This window comes from Chionomys nivalis, chromosome 11, assembly GCF_950005125.1.
Source record: "Chionomys nivalis chromosome 11, mChiNiv1.1, whole genome shotgun sequence".
Classification (NCBI taxonomy): domain Eukaryota; kingdom Metazoa; phylum Chordata; class Mammalia; order Rodentia; family Cricetidae; genus Chionomys; species Chionomys nivalis.
In genome coordinates, this window is record NC_080096.1 from 25,819,325 (window position 1) to 25,836,100 (window position 16,776).

The window sequence follows — 16,776 nt, forward strand, 5'->3', positions numbered from 1 at the left end:
GGGATTAAAGATGTGTGCCACCACCCCCTGGTTTTTAATCTCAGTTTTGAGTTACTTTCTGAAATTTTCCTAAATCTTCTAGCCCTTTGCTCATTTTTTAATTTCTGTGTTTTAGCAGTTCTTTCCTGCTTCCTGGATACTAATTTTTAATAGCATTCCATTCTTGTTTTACAAGTGCAATAGCCTCTTTTAGCTCTCTGAGCATAATAGTTTATTTTGGGTTTTTTCCTGTATTTACTTACATTTCCCTTAACTTCTTGGTTTTAGTTTTGAGTTTTGTTATCTGAACATGTCCTTTTTGTCTCTTGGCTCAGTGGGAGTCTAAAACTCTGAATGGAAGCCCTTTATGCACAAATGAGGCTTGTTAACTTCATCACAGGGTAAATTCAGAGGTTGGGATGTGTAATTTTTAAGTTTCTTCTGAGTAGATCAGGTTAGTCAAAAGCACCTGTCTAAAGACTAGACAGTCTGCTCGTCCACATTCTGAAAACCAAGTTGGAGACTGGAGCCAGAAGAATTTGTGTCAGCATTTCATGTGTCCAGTCATTTAATCCCTGGCTTGTGGTATGGGCCTGTACCCTCAGCTATGCCTGGCATCCTCCTTCTAGGGAGCTTTTGTTTTGATTTACCTTTTTCAAAGAATGAGCCTCCAGACATCTGCAAGGACACAGGGTAGCTGTTCACCAGTGTGGGCCCCGTTAGGGGGCCTCAGAGTCTGCCTGCCTCTCAGACTGCTTTCCTCCTCATATTTTTGCACATCTCACTTGGCTCTTAGATTTTTTTAGATTTTTTTTTTTCCGAGACAGGGTTTCTCTGTGTAACAGCCCTTGCTATCCTGAAACTAGCTCTTGTAGACCAGGCTGGCCTCAAACTCACAGAGATCTGCCTGTCTGCCTGTAATCCTAAATTCTAGGATTAAATGATCTACACCACCGCCCAGTGTAGATCATTTTTTTCATCACTGCCTGTGTATCCGTCAGAGTGGCTGAGCTGAAATCTAACAGTATTAACAGGTGGACTGTGTCCAATGTGACTTTGTTTTTGAATTTTATTAATTACATGTTTTTATTGCGTGGTAGGGACCTGTGCCGCAGTGCATTGTGGAAGCCTTGTACATCCTTCCACCATGTAGGTCCCTGGGATGGAATGTGTATGATCAGGCTCGGTAGCAAGTGCTTTCACCTGCAAAACCACCTCTCTGGCCCCACCACAGTAACTCATATACTGCTCGTGAGAGGTCAGAGATTGAAATCATTGTGAAAGAATTATTATAAGTGATCTAAGTTACTCAAAAAGTTATCTAAGAAAGAAATGTACATTCCTCATGACCCAACAGTGTCACTCACAGAGAATCTGTTCCAGAGGTGTGCATACACGAGTGTGTGTGCCCAACATGCACAGTGGCCCACATTTATAATCTCAATACTTGGAAGCTGAGGTGGGAGAAATGTAATTTTGAGACCAGTCTGTGCTGTGATACCCTATTTCAAAAGAGTGAAAGGGGATTTAAAACAAACAAGCCAGGCATGGTTGCCCATTTCTATAATCCTACCAAGCAAAGGAAAAAGCAGGAGAATTACAAGTACAGCCTTGACTACAGGATGAGTTCCAGGCCAGCAAGACTATGAGAGAGAGAGAGAGAGAGAGAGAGAGAGAGAGAGAGAGAGAGAGAGAGAGAGAGAGAGAGAGAGAGAGAGAGAGAGGAGAGAGAGAGAGAGAGAGAGGAGAGAGAGAGAGAGAGAGAGAGAGAGAGAGAGAGAGAGAGAGAGAGGACCAAGACAGAGGTGGCACACATCTTTAATCCCTGCACTCAGGAGGCTGAGGCAGGTGGATCTCTGTAAATTCAAGGCCAGCCTGAACTACAGAGCAAGTTCCAGGACAGCCAGGGCTACACAGAGAAACTCTATCTTCGGGAAAAAGAAAAAAGAAAAAAAAAAAAAAAAAAGGAAAGAAAGAAAGAGACCGTTGATGGCATTTTTAATATCCTAGGAAAGGTATCAAGCCAATTATTAACCACAATTAGAGTAATTGTGTATTTCTCAAAGAAAAATCACACATCAATGAAAAATTTAAAAATTATATTGATATGTTGATATGATTGAGTTAGAAATAAGCTTTAACTAAAATCTGGTTATTTTCAGTTTATTTCCAGTCACATAAAATTCAAAATCAGGGACATCTGAACTAGATTTTGTGATGTATTCATATTGTAAATCCATAAAGAAAGAAGGCACTAATCAGAAGTTAAAAAAAAAAAAAGTGGTTCCTTTAGAGCACACTGTTAGGTCTGGGAAAGGTTTTGGGAAAGAGGCATCTGGGGTACTAGCAGGAGGAGCTGCTTTTTCATTTTGGGTTTGTTTTTTTTTTTTAGCTTTTTTGGTTTTTCTTTGTGTGTATGAGTATTTTGTCTGTATTTATGTATGTGCATCAAGTGTGTGCCTGGTGTTTCTGGGGGTCAGAAGTGTTGGGTCCCCTGGAACTGGAGTCACAGATGGTTGTGAGCCACTGTGTGAGTGCTGGAAGTCAAACACTGGTCCTCTGGAAAAGCAGTCGCTGATCCTAATTGCTGAGCCATTCTCCAACCCCTAGTGGTTCGTTTTTAAGTAACACAATTGGGGCAAGCAGGATTTGTAGCATGTAACCCTTCAGCATCCCTCCCAGCAATATCTGCCTAGCATTAAATTATAGGTGTGATCAATTTTTTTGCTAGGATCCATCATATATTGCTATATTTTTGATTATTAATTTTAATCCAGACATTCTTGGTACTAAATGTTGCAAATACTTAATTCTTTTTTATTTTCATCTGTACTTTTCTGTTGTGTCTGATTTACTTACCTATATTTTATTTTGCAGTGCTAGGAACAAAATCCAGGGATCTGTACACAGTAGGCAAGTCCTCTAACCACTGAGCTGTACCCCCCAGTCCTCCCGGGTTTCAGTTTGGGCACAGTGAAAATCCTAATCTCATTTTCATGAGACTTCATACAGTGTCTTCAAAGAATTATTGTACAAATAATTACTGTACACCGAGAGTATAACTGCCTGCAAGCAGTAGATTGGTGAGCAAATGACATGAGTAGAAAATTACTCAGACGTGGAAAAGGCTGCTCTGGGTTGCTACCATATTTCAGGCACAAGTGGGTGCCCTGCATTAGTAATTTCCAGTGCTCTGAGAAATGTTATTTCTATTTCTGAGTCTGTAGTTATGTCTGCATATATGCATATATGTGCCATGATTTGTTGTGAGTATCCAGATACCAGAAAAAGTTGTCAGATCTCTTGGACCTGGAGTTATGCCTGGATGTGAGCTCTGGGTACCAAACTCAAGCCCTCTGGAACAGGTGTAAGCTCCTTTAACTACTGAGCCATCTCTCTAGCTCCAGAAGTTTTTTGTTTGTTTGTTTTTTAACAGATGAATAATTCGAAGCTCAAAGGACTAGAAATGAGGGTCAGTAGCATAGCACTTGTTTATCATGCATGAAGCCAAAGGTTCAATTCCAAGTACCACACTAAATAAATACATAAGCGACACTCAGAAAAGTAGTGGGTGTTGGGTTAGAATCAAACTCCTGCAAGTTGATTTGATTTCCAACCCTTCTTTCATTCTGTTTGTGTTGTGTTTTCAATGTCAGAAGGATTTTTTCTTAACTGGGTTTACTTATTTATTTATTTTCCAAGACAGGGTTTCTCTGTAGCTTTGGAGCCTGTCCTGGAACTGATTTTGTCGACCAGGCTGGCCTCGAACTCACAGAGATCCACCTGCCTCTGCCTCCCAAGTGCTGGGATTAAAGGTGTGCGCCACCACCGCTCAGTTTAACAGACCTTTTTAAACATTGTTTCCTTGTAAAGCACTGTTTAGTGCACCTAAGGCCCTGAGTTGATCCCTAGTACAGTCAGTTGATTAGTTAATTAATTAATTAAACAAACATGCAATAAGTGAGAAAAGTAAAGGAGAAGTTTCCAACAGAAGCAGAAAGTTGGGTTGGGAACAGAGCTCTGTGGGAGAGTGTTTACCTAGCATGTATAGGTCTAACTTCTGTTCACAGCACTATGAAAAAACAAACAAAACAGTTTTACCTACTATCAATGAGTAAATCTAGTATGTGGATTTTAGGATATTTTATAAAAGTTTAATGAAATTACCCGTAATAAACTCAGTAATACATTATGCTCACAAATTGAACTCACTCATAATCTTATTGCTCAATTTGATAATTTTTTCTCCAATTGTCTATCTAGATACAATCTTCTCAAACTTTCTTAACTTCTGTTTTTCTCAATTTAACTGAATTTTGGTGCCTTCTCATTTATTTTAATTTGTAGTATATATGTGTTTATAATTTTGTTTGTTTGATTTGCTTTTTCAGGACAGAGTCTGACTGTGTAGCCCTGGCTGTCCTGGAACTTCACTGTGAAGACCAAGCTAGCCTTGAACTCGTAAGATATGCCTGCCTTTGTCTTCCAAGTACTGGGATTAAAAGCATGTGCCACCACTACCCGGCATGTGTTTATAATATAATTTATCTCATTTTGTTGATTGATGTTTAGGTGGATCCCATATCTTTTTAATTATATTTTTATTTATGGGGGAATAAACTTGGAGGACAACTTGGAGAAGTCAATTCTCTTCTTCTACCTTGGGGCTCCTGGGGTGAAATTCAGATCCTCAGGCCTGGTGGCAGGCACCTTTACCCACTGAGCTAGCTTGCTGGCCCTTGTCTTCTCTCACAAATCATGCTAATTTCTTAATTAATTAAGAGTTCTAATGAGCTGGGTGGTGGTGGCACATGCCTTTAATCCCAGCACTCAGGAGGCAGAGGCAGGTGGATCTCTGTGAGTTCGAGGCCAGCCTGGTCTACAAGAGCTAGTTCCAGGACAGGCTCCAAAGCTACAAAGAAACCCGGTCTTGAAAAATAAAAAAATATCAGAAAATTAGGAAACAACCTTCGTCAAGACCCAGTAATTCCACTTTTGGTTATATATCCAAAGGATGCTCAATCGTGCCACAAGGACATGTGCTCAACTATGTTCATAGCAGCTTTGTTTGTCATAGCCAGAACCTGGAGCCAACCTAAATGCCCCTCGACCAAAGAATGGATAAGGAAAATGTGGTACATTTACACAATGGAGTACTACATAGCAGAGAAAAGTAACGACATCTTGAATTTTGTAGGAAAATGGATGGATCTACAAAACATTATTTTGAGTGAGGTAACCCAGACACAGAAAGACAATTACCACATGTACTCACTTATTGGTTTTTAAACATAAAGCAAAGAAATCCAGCCTACAAACCACAATCCCAGAGAACCTAGACAACAATGAGGACACTAAGAGAGACATACATAGATCTATCTTCATGGGAAGTAGAAAAAGACAAGATCTCCTGAGTAAATTGAAAGCATGGGGACCTTGGGGGAGGATTGAAGGGGTGAGGGGAGAGGCAGGGAGGGGAGCAGAGAAAAATGTAGAGTTCAATAGAAATCAATTAAAAAAAGAAAAGGAAAAGAAAAAAAAAAGTTGTAATGAATGACTCAGAGAGAGCCTAGAAACAAAGCAGCTGTGTGTATTCATGGAAACTTTGTAAATGTCTGAGGTGGCATTTCAAGTTAATGGGAAGAAGTAAAATAATAAGTTGTATTTAAACAGTTATAAACATTTCTAAAAAAATAATTGGATCCAGTCGGGTGATGGTGACTCATGCCTATAACCCAACACTTAGGAGACAGAGACAAGCAGATCTCTCAGTTCGAAACCAGCCTGGTCTACAGAGCAAGTTCAAGAACAGCCAGGGCTACACAGAGAAACCCTGTCTCAAAAACCAAAATCTAACAAACAGGTTTACTTGTTTCATTTTATGTGTATGACTATTTTGCCTGCATATATATGTGTGTGCACCATGTGTGTGCCTGGCTCCCATGAAGAGGGCATCTGATCCCCTAAAACTGGAGTTTCAGATGGCTGTGAGCCATCCTGTGGGTGCTGGGGATTGAACCTGGGTGCTCTGCCAGAGTAACAAGAGCTCTTAACCATTGAGCCCCATGCCTTTTTCTTAAGAGTGGTCATGGCTATTCTCGCTTCATTCTTTTATTGTTTTCTTTGTTTTATTCTTTAAGGTAATTGTAGTATTAGTTTCTTGGTTTCCATGGATAACCATTGCATCCTATTTGACACTTGTTCGGTCTTATTGGTAGTTGTTTTGAATATGCTGATAAATCTGAGAATAAATGTACATGGATAGGGTATTTTACTGTTAGAGTGTCTCTACAATATTTCTATATTAAATATACCTGTTACTTTTGTAATTCTTACACATATTTTTGCTTAGACTTCATCCCAAGTACTTTCAAATTTTTGTTGTGGGCCAGCAAGAGGATTCATTGGGCAAAGGCCCTTGTGTCCAAACTTACTGATCTGAGTTTGATCCCCGGAACCCACATAGTGGAAGAAGAGAACCAACTCTTGCAAACTGTCCTCCGACTACCAAGTTTTTGCACTGTGGCATGACACATGCTCCATGAACCTCGCACACACATGTGTAATAAGTAAATACATTTTAAAATATGTTGATTGCAAAGAATATCTTTTTCATTAAATTTTGAGTTGATTGCTAGTTTGTAAAAATACAATTTATTTTTGTAAGCTTAAGTCTGGCAGAATTTCTAATAATTTATCTACAGAGTAGTTTTCTATATAGTTATACTGATGTATAATAATTTATCTACAGAGTAGTTTTCTATATAGTTACACTGATGTATAATAATTTATCTACAGAGTAGTTTTCTATATAGTTACACTGATGTATAATTATTTGTTTTCCATTTTCTTCCATTTTTACTTTTTATTTTTCTTAATTTGCTTTACTGTGTTAATTAGTAACTTGCATTAAACAAAGTAGGATTTACCATGGAGTTTTGTTAGACTGATCAAATTAAGGAAGGCCCCTTCTGGCCCTAGTACAATAAGAATATTAATTACAGCAGTGCAGGTTCTATAAAGTGCTTTTGTGAACCTCTATTTATAAAAATTATTATATGCTTTCCCTCTTTTTTTAAGATTTATTTATTTATTATGTATACAATATTCTGCCTGTATGTTTGCCTACAGGCCAGAAGAGAGCACCAGATCTCATTAGGGAGGTTGTGAGCCATCATGTGGTTGATGGGAATTGAACTCAGGACCTGTGGAAGACCAGTCAGTGCTCTTAACCTCTGAGCCATCTTTCCAGCCCCCATGCTTTTATGTTATGTTTTAGGTTTGTGTCAACATAGAACTTTTAGTTAATAGATATCATATGTTTATTGTATATTTGTTTAGTAGAGTTTTTAAATACTATTAACTTTTTTCAAGAGTAATTAGCTTATTTGTGAAAGGGAAAGAAGGTATAAAATTCATATAGGCTTATGAAGTATTAGGAATCATCTGGCACCATGATACATGCCTATAATATCAGCTGGGGGTGGGGCAGCTGGTCTGGTTGATGTTGTTCAGTGGGTAGAATGCTTGCCTGGAACACAGAGAGTCCTAAGTTCAGTCTACAGTACCACATAAACCAGACATGGTGCTGCAGGCCTATGATCTAAGCACTTGGGAAGTGGAAAAAAGATGATCAAAGAAGTTCAAGGTCATACACACATAGCAAGTGAGGCTAGCCTGGGCTCTATGAGACACTGTCTTAAAAACAAAACATCAACAGAAGTTTGAAAGCTCCACTAAAAGTTACTCTTACTTAAGACCCTGTGCACTGATTGCAGCCAATCCTTTTTTCTTATTTTACATCCCAGCTGCAGTTTCCCCTCCCTCCTCTCCTCCGTGGGAGGCCTGCCCTTTCAACCCATCCTTTTCTGTATCACAAGGCTTAATATTCGTGCCAAATGTCCGTGTTGTTGTGTGTACTTTAGAAGATGGCAATCGATGAGACGATTAGCAGGGTAACAGGAAAATGCAGTAGAAGTCATTGTAGGACGTTTGTATGGTCGTTTCAGCTGTGACTTGGGAAACATTACATGGGACTGGTGGTAACCAGTGAAGAAAATCCACCTTTAGGGTTAAAGCAAAGATGAAAGAGCATGTTCTTCATGATATATTTCTCTTATCTGTTTATTTCTGTTTTTAAAAGTAACCCAGGCTGAACTAATTAAACGTTATGAAAAATAAGTGTGCAGTGTATATATACACACATATATCTCACTGGCATATTTTTGGTTTTGGCTTTTTGTTGGTTTTGTTTTTGTTTTGTTTTGTTTTTTGAGATGGGTGTCACTATGTAGCCCTGATGACCATGTAGAACTCATAGAGATCTGCCCACTTCTGCCTCATGAATTCTGGGGCTAAAGGCATGAATCACCACCACCTTTGTCTTTGCTGGCATTTGCTTGTGCACAGAAATAGCCCCACAATTTTTCAGTAAAAGAATGTAATGTAGGGCTAGAGAGATGGTTCAGTGGTTAAGAGCACAGTCTGTCTGCCTGAATTCCATCTTCAGTACCCACATTGGGCAGCTCATAACCACCTGCGAGGAGGAGGAGGAGGAGAAGGAGAAGGAGAAAAGATGTGTAGTCTACTAACCATCTTGTAGTTCCAAAACCCAGAAATAAGAAACCATTTTTAAAATAATCATGCTGGTTAGTACACAGGTCATTAACCCCCCAGTTACTCAGGATCATTTGGCAGATACCCCTGGTATGACCTGTGACTTGGGTTTAATACTGTCTTCTTAAGTCCTTACAAGGTAATGCATGCTCTCTCTCTAGAAGAAACTAGCATGGTAGCATAGGAAGCCTTGTTTAAAAAATAATCCACTCTCTTCTCTGCTAAAGGACTTGGGCATTCTTTGGCTTCACAAGTTCTTGTCTCCTAGAACCCTTCACTGTTAAAATAGTTACTTGTGGTGAAAGAGATAGATTATAAAAACTATGGTATTTTTGTTCTTATACCTCAGAAATCCAATTACTTTATTTTGGAAAACACACACATGTATGTCGGGGGTATAATATATGTTATATGAGTTCATATAAGGGACCATTTTTAACTGTACATAGTTAATTATGGGAACTTATGATGAAGTTTCTGGGTTTTTAAATAATAATTTGTTATAGGCCATAGGAGTATACAGCAGGTGACAACTAGTGTTAAACAGGCTGACCTACCAGATGGCTTCTCTAATGGGAAGCCCCACTTGGAAAAGCCTTGGGGTCACTGGCTGCAGATAACTGTCTCTGTCTGTAATTTCTCTCATGAGTCCCTTCATTTCTTTCCTAAGAACTGCTTTGGGTGTTTTACCACTGCTTGTATGTTTATCTCGTTAACATTTTCCATTTACTGGGCATATATATCTGTGGATGGTCAGGAAGATGATCTTGATGTGTAGAAAATATGCTAGGATATGCTTCAAAACTAGATGTATTGTCTTACGAGGATTTCAAGGCATTTAAAAGCCTGCTTTGTTCTTTTCACTCAGATCAACACAAGAAAATAACAAATTTCTCCTCAGTCTAAGACAAAATGCACACAATCAGCTCATTTTTACCTCAGAGCAAGTTCAGACTAGACTAAAGGATTTTGTGAATGGATCATAAGTTTTAAACTTTACAGTTATTCACAAGGTCAGAGTTGCAGGCGTCTAAACAAAGTTATTAACACAAGCCTAAAAAAAATCATGCCAATTCTTCATTTGCTAAGTCTAGCTGAAAAAGAACTATATCTCATAGCCTGTCTCACTGGGCACCATGTGCCCGTCCTCCAGAAACCTTGAAGCTTTGTGTTGCCATGGTAAAGGGTTTGGCCCTTACTGCTCACCCAAAGGAATGTGCTTTTGACCAATGAGATGTGACTCTTGTAACTTTTTTATTATTACTTCAAGCCTCCTGTAAAAAGTGTATTTAAGCTAGGTGAGCAGAGAAGCAGAGAAAATTGAAACAATGAAATAGAAAAAGATTTAGAGCTACAGAATTAGAACAAGAAAATTAGAGAGGCAGAAGGATAAAGACCATGACTTGAACAGCATGTGTGTTGAGTTTATTCTGTAACCCCTCAGATAAGAAATTTTCTAAGTTCCTTTTACTATGCTGTGGCTTCTAACCTGAACCATGGGAGGTTGTTTTGTGAGCTGGACTCACAAGCTCCTGAAATTAATTTCTACTATTTGTGTTTTTTCTTAGTTTCTGCCACTGCCTTCTACAAAGCACAACCTGTAATTCAGTTCATGTGTGAAGTTCTTGACATTCATAACATTGATGAGCAACCCAGACCTCTGACTGATTCTCATCGGGTCAAATTCACTAAGGAGATAAAAGGTGAGTTAATCAGCGTTTAGAAGACTATACTTTCAGACATCATTTCTTTAGTTTGTTACTAATTAGCTTTTTAAAACAGCCTGACTATAAAATGCATGGATGAGAAAACTTTCTATTTTTATAATTAGGATCAATCTGTGTGATATGTCCAATAGAATATAGATAATTATAAAATGTTACATCAGATCCATTGCTGTAGCTTCTTAGATAGTGGTTAGATGAAGACTGCTGAGCAATCCAGCTATGTTTTCGTTATTGTGAACACTGTCCTGTACTAGCTGGAGAGATGAGTGTGTCTCATGGGAAAGTGTTTCTTTAATACTATCTTTCCCAAGTAAGAATCTTATCTTTAAAATATTTTAACTTTAGAATTTGACTCACTCTTTGAGCATATTCTGATTAATGATCTCATTATTTTTCTAAAATTACAGTTCTTTTAAATCTTATGTCTTTGGAATTTGAGAATATAGAGTTCACCAGTTTCGTGTAACGTGCATTATAGAGGGACTATCTTCGTAGCTAAGATTTTTACAGTGGTGTTGCATCATATGTTCATTTCACTGAAAAAGTTGTATCTATGGTCCCTCAAATTAAAATCACTTTAATAGTGTTCTGATATTATATTTTGTGCATACTTGCTCCTTCTGTATATTTTTAAGTGCATAAACCCATGCACACTGTGGTTTATCAGCAATTTCAGGGATTTTTAAAAAGCAGTTTAATTCCCAGCACTTGGGAGGCAGAGGCAGGCGGCGGATCTCTGTGAGTTCGAGACCAGCCTGGTCTACAAGAGCTAGTTCCAGGACAGGCTCCAAAACCACAGAGAAACCCTGTCTCGAGAAAAAAAAAAAAAAAAGCAGTTTAATTGTGTACAATCCCCTCCTTATTTATGGCTTTAGTATCTAATCCTCGAGTAAAATGTAACCCCACTGTGTTTAGTATAGTATGTAGTCATGAAGGAAAACCAGATATTGTCTAATAAGGAGTAACAAACTGTTTATATTAAATGCTACATTGTAAATAAACAGAAATAATTATGTTGTTTTTATTTTAAGATTTTACCTATTTGTTGCAGATAATTTTCAGCTTGTGGTTTGAAGGAAGCATTCAAGTTTGTTCACTGAACATCTTTCAGTCCCCAAACCAATTAGAGTAGGTGAATACATCCTGCTTGTTCAGTTCTCATCCATCCTTTGCCATTCAGTAACAACAGAAAGGCGACGGTCATTGTAACAAAGCATTAGAAGGAAAGCCCTTCCTGTCTTGTTAATGAGCATCCATCTATCTCAAGCCCTATGAGTGCCAGAATAAGACGCTGTTAAAGATGACTGTTTTGCAACCATATCATTGTCCTTTCATAACCTGTTTCAACTGCAGTTAGCACTGTCAGGAGGTTCGTGCATTACCTGCCATTGTATGTGATCATCTAAATGCCATGGTTTCTAGTGGAGTTGCTGCTTAGTTACCACCTCTGATATCATGCAATCACTTACATTACTGTGCGGTAACTATGCAATCAACTCATATCACCACTCTATCACAGAAAATACAAGATGTACAGAACAAGGATTCAGCTGCTGCCCGGAGAGCATGGACTCGATCCTAACTGCAACTGCTCAGGGGCCCAAAGAAATGACTGAAAATTTGACTAGAAAGCATTATAAAGTTGATGTGATAGTGAAGGTAAAGCCAAGTTTATAGGTTAAATGTCTATTAAAGCCGAACATTTTGGTTGGATGGAGGGTTTGGGGAGGGACCTGGGCAGAGAATTATCTATTCCATTCTTTATAATTTTGACTTTTTGCTAGCCCCTGGACTTGGTCTAATTGTTAGGTACCTATGATCTTAAATTTGGGGTAGAAAATCTGGGTTGTATCTAAACCAGAGTATTTAAATCCATTCAAAGTCAAGAAGACTGTTTTTAAAAAGAGGGGTTTTTAAAGTGCATCATGTATTCCTATCATAGGAAGTCAAAAAAATAGAGTTTTGTGTTCAGTGATGTTTGAGTTTAAGATTTAACTTACGTAAGGAATTTGATGTTAGCTACTAAATAGTGTCATAAATTATGTCATAATTAATATAAATTTTAGTATATTGATTGAATTCTAGTTAAACTTACTTTCAACTAGTTAGTAATAACTTTGGAGTGGTTTTTTTTTTATTTTTTACTGCATGTACTGGCTTTGTGGGAGCCTAGCCTGTTTGAATTTTTTAAAAATTTTTAAAAGATTTATTTATTTATTATGTATACAGTGTTTTGCCTGCATATCTGCCTGCAGGTCAGAAGAGGGCACCAAATCTTATTACAGATGGTTGTGAGCAACCATATGGGTGCTGGGAATTGAACTCAGGACCTTTGGAAAAGCAGTCAGTGCATTTAACCACTGGGCCCTCTCTCCAGCCCCCTGGAGTAGTTTTTTTAACAGTAATTCTTGGGACTTACACAGCAGGAATATTGGGGGAAATGTGTGATAATTTTATGTATTTATAAGCACTAATTTGCTTTCAGTAAAAACTTGTTTTATGAGCTTGTAGAACCTCATTTATATAAAAATATTTTACATAAAACTATATTTTTTAAATCCTGGGGAAAACTTGAAAATAGTTAACTGGTTCAACAAAACTTATTTTATTACTTTCCCCCCTAAATATAATACTTTTATGTTGCTTACTTCATATTATTGCTGTTTCCATAATTGTGGAAAAAAACCATATTGTGGTTTTTTGGCCTCCTTAATCATAACATAATAAATATTTGAAATCTTAATTTTAGAATGTATCTATAATGAAAAATTCTCAGTGATTTGATTTTTTATTAAGAATACTTTTAAAGAAAAATGATTTACTATCCTAATTTGTGCTGATATATCAAAAGAAAATTATCATTTACTATGAGTGTACTTTATATTTGGTACTGTAATTAGGTAAGAAAACAAATTACACTGTGTTAAGATTTCTCTTTCATTTTGTCCTGGATAATTCTTTGTTGAGTTGGGAGGTACAATTCTGCACTTTCTAGAATATTTGGAAATGTCCAGTCCCTACTCACCAACTGCCAGTGATATCACCTAGTTTTAAGAGTCACAGAAGTCTTCCTAGGGCTGGGAATGTAGCTTAATGATGAAGTGTGTCACGACCAGGATTTGCACACACACACACACACACACACACACACACACACACACGTACACCTTCTCCAGGCATTACTCAATGTTCAGGGTCAGAGGTGGGCAAAGTCACATTCAGATGAGAATTACTGCACTATAGGAATTACAGATATAAAAGTGAAATTGCTTAAAGTGTAATAACCATAATTTCTATTCAGAAACTAAAACTCCTCCATCTGTAACCTTCTAGACTCACTCTTCAGAGCCAGGCCAAATTTAGGTTGGATGTGTTTTTCTGTGAAGAGTAGCTTTTCTTTTTTTTTTTTTTCTAAGACTTATTTATTTATTATGTATTCAACATTCCTTCCATGTATGCCTGCATGCCAGAACAGGGCACCAGATCTCATTACAGATGGCTGTGAGCCACCATGTGGTTGCTGGGAATTGAACTCAGGACCTCTGGAAGAGCAGTCAGTGCTCTTAACCTCTGAGCCATCTTTCCAGCCCCGAAGAGTAGCTTTTATATGTTAACTCCTTCTATGGTATATTGTATTGTTAACTCCTGGGCTACTGCATTGGCGAATATGGCAGCCAGGAGTTTGTGTAACTAATTTTATTAAAATTAAACTTTCATGGAATCAGTAACAAATTCCTAATGACTGCCATGTCAGCACAAACAGAAACGTCATCTCAGGACACTGTTTCTCAGCACTGCTTAAGAAAACCCTGCTGGGAATGGTGGCATGCACCTTTAATCCCAGCACTTAGAAGGCACAAGTAGGGGGATCTCTGAGAGTTCAAGGGCAACCTGGTCGCAAGTTCCAAGACAGCCAGGACTGCATAGAGACTACTGTTCCCCCCCCCACACACACACACACAAATAAATAAAAATATGAAACTTCCTGAAGAGTGTCAGTTGATGTGCCAGGCATGGAGGCACACCCTCGTATTGGGGACTGAGGAAGGTAGATAAATTCAAGGCCACTGTGGCAACTCAGCCAGACCCTGTCTTAAAACAAACTGTAAAGGCTTCAGGGAGGATATAGCTTCGTGGTAGGACCCTTGCCTGGCATACACAAGGCCCTGAGTACCTGAAAAAATAATTTTTTTCTTCAGTTGAAGATTTAAAGCTCATTTCTTTACTTTCTAGAATTGGCCTGGAATCCTTGAATCACAAATGAACTACAAAGACCTAGAAAGATTTAAAATTACATACTGGAGAAGTGGCTCAGTGGTTAGGAGCAATGGCTGCTCTTCCAGAGGACCCAGGTTCAATTCCCAGCACCCACATGGCAGATCACAACTGTTTGTAATTCCAGTTCCAGAGGATCTGACACCTTAACACAGACATACACGCAGGCAAAACACCAATGCATATAAAATAAATAAATCTTTAAAAAATTAGTTGCTAAATTATATGTATACATTTTACTGAGAGTTTATTGCTTTCATCAGATTCTCAAAGGGGTTGGTGACTCCATAAGAAGGTAAATATCGCCTGCTCTAAGAATTATTTGGGGGCCAGAGAGATGGCTTAGTGGTTAAGAACACTGACTGTGCTTCCAGAGGACTCAGGTTCAATTCTCAGCACCCACATGGCAGCTCACAGCTGTCTGTAACTCCAGTTCCAGGGGATCTGACATGCTTACACCAATGCACATAAAATTAAATAAATGAATCCTTTAATCCCAGCACTCAGGAGGCAGAGGCAGGTGGATCTCCGTGAGTTCAAGGCTAGCCTGGTCTACAAGCACTAGTTCCAGGACAGGCCCCAAAGCTACAGAGAAACCCTGTCACGAAAAACCAATAAGTAAACAAACAAATAAATAAATAAAAAAGAATTACTTGGAGGATCCCCAGGGTGGTGGCACACACCTTTAGTCCCAGCACTTATGAGACAAAAGCAGGTGGGTCTTCTGTGAGTTCTAGGTCAGCCTGGTCTACATAGCAAGTTCCACTACAGCCAGAGATACATAGAGAGACCCTGTTTCAGAAACTACAAAAGAATTCTTTGGAGGGTTGACAATATGGCTCAGTTGTCAGATTCACTTGCTGCCATCAAGCTTGGCAATCTGAGTTTGGTCCCTAGAACCCACATGGTGGAAGAAAAGAACCAATTCCTGCAAGTTGTCCTCTGACCTCTACGTTCATTTGTGCATGGTCATACACACACACACACACACACACACAAATAAATATTTCTGAGAATTAAGAATTATTTAGCTTCCATTCTAGTAGCCTCTATTGCTAAGAAAAATTAATAAATGAAGAAAAATGAATAAATTAAAAATGCTTAATAAAAAAGAAAAGTAGTTGGCATTAAAAGGTCAATCATTATTAGAACGATTATTAGCAATGTCATATTCAAAACGTCCTAGTATCACATTGCTCGTGTCACAGATTTTTCTGCCAGCTCAGAACTGAGATTTTTTTATAGTAGTGAACAACCTGGGTAAGTATTTTTCCTGAAATTTCTGTAACCTTCATTTTTCTTGTTGGGAACAGGTCTGAAGGTTGAAGTGACTCATTGTGGAACAATGAGACGGAAATACCGCGTTTGTAATGTAACAAGAAGGCCCGCCAGCCATCAAACGTAAGGAAAGCTGGTGTCTCCCACACAGCGATATGAGGCAGCTCACTCTAAGTAAGGGGTGGGTAGTTTGCTAGCTCACAAGAGGATAAGGGTTGTTCACGTCAGCTCTTCTTTTTTCCAGCTTTCCTTTGCAGTTAGAAAACGGCCAGACTGTGGAGAGAACTGTAGCGCAGTATTTCAGAGAAAAGTACTCTCTTCAGCTGAAGTACCCCCACCTTCCCTGTCTGCAAGTGGGACAGGAGCAGAAGCATACGTACCTGCCGCTGGAAGTAATGTCTTTAACTGCTTATGGCTGCTTCTGTTTGTCCTCTCTGTGCGTGTGTGCACGTGCACGCGCCGTGTGTGTGTGTGTGTGTGTGTGCGCGCGCGTGCGCGCGCATAGGCCAGAGGAGGACATCAAGAGCCTTCCTGTATTGCAATCCATCTAGTTGTTGAGACAAGGTCTCTCAGTGAATCTGGAACTTACTATTTGAGCTGGGCTAGCTGACCAGCCACCCTCCAGGATCCTGTTCCCCCTCTTCTTCCCGCAGCTCTGAGGTTATAGGTGTGCACCACCATGCCTAGCTGTTTACATTAGTGCTAGGGATCTGAACTCGGTCCCTATGCAGCAAGCACTTGACCCACAGACCTGGCTCTGTTCACCACTCTTCTAGGGTCTTTTATGGCCTGTGATGTATTTGAGTCTCACATTTATTTGGAATTTGAACAATTTTTAATTCTGATTTTTTTCTAAAATTTCATTAAATAAAGTAGCATGTATCTTAGTCAGAGTGCCTGT

The 16,776-nt window shown here is 38.8% G+C and overlaps 1 protein-coding gene across 1 annotated transcript in view; it reads left to right on the forward strand.

Annotated features, from left to right (window-relative positions):
• LOC130883346 (protein argonaute-3) overlaps positions 1 to 16,776 on the forward strand; it is an 84,606-nt gene that overhangs the window by 40,896 nt on the left and 26,934 nt on the right. The window contains exons 6-8 of the mRNA XM_057783575.1: positions 10,164 to 10,298; positions 15,911 to 15,998; positions 16,120 to 16,267. Of these exons, the coding sequence (XP_057639558.1) occupies positions 10,164 to 10,298; positions 15,911 to 15,998; positions 16,120 to 16,267 (371 nt within the window). The remainder of the gene's footprint in view (positions 1 to 10,163; positions 10,299 to 15,910; positions 15,999 to 16,119; positions 16,268 to 16,776) is intronic.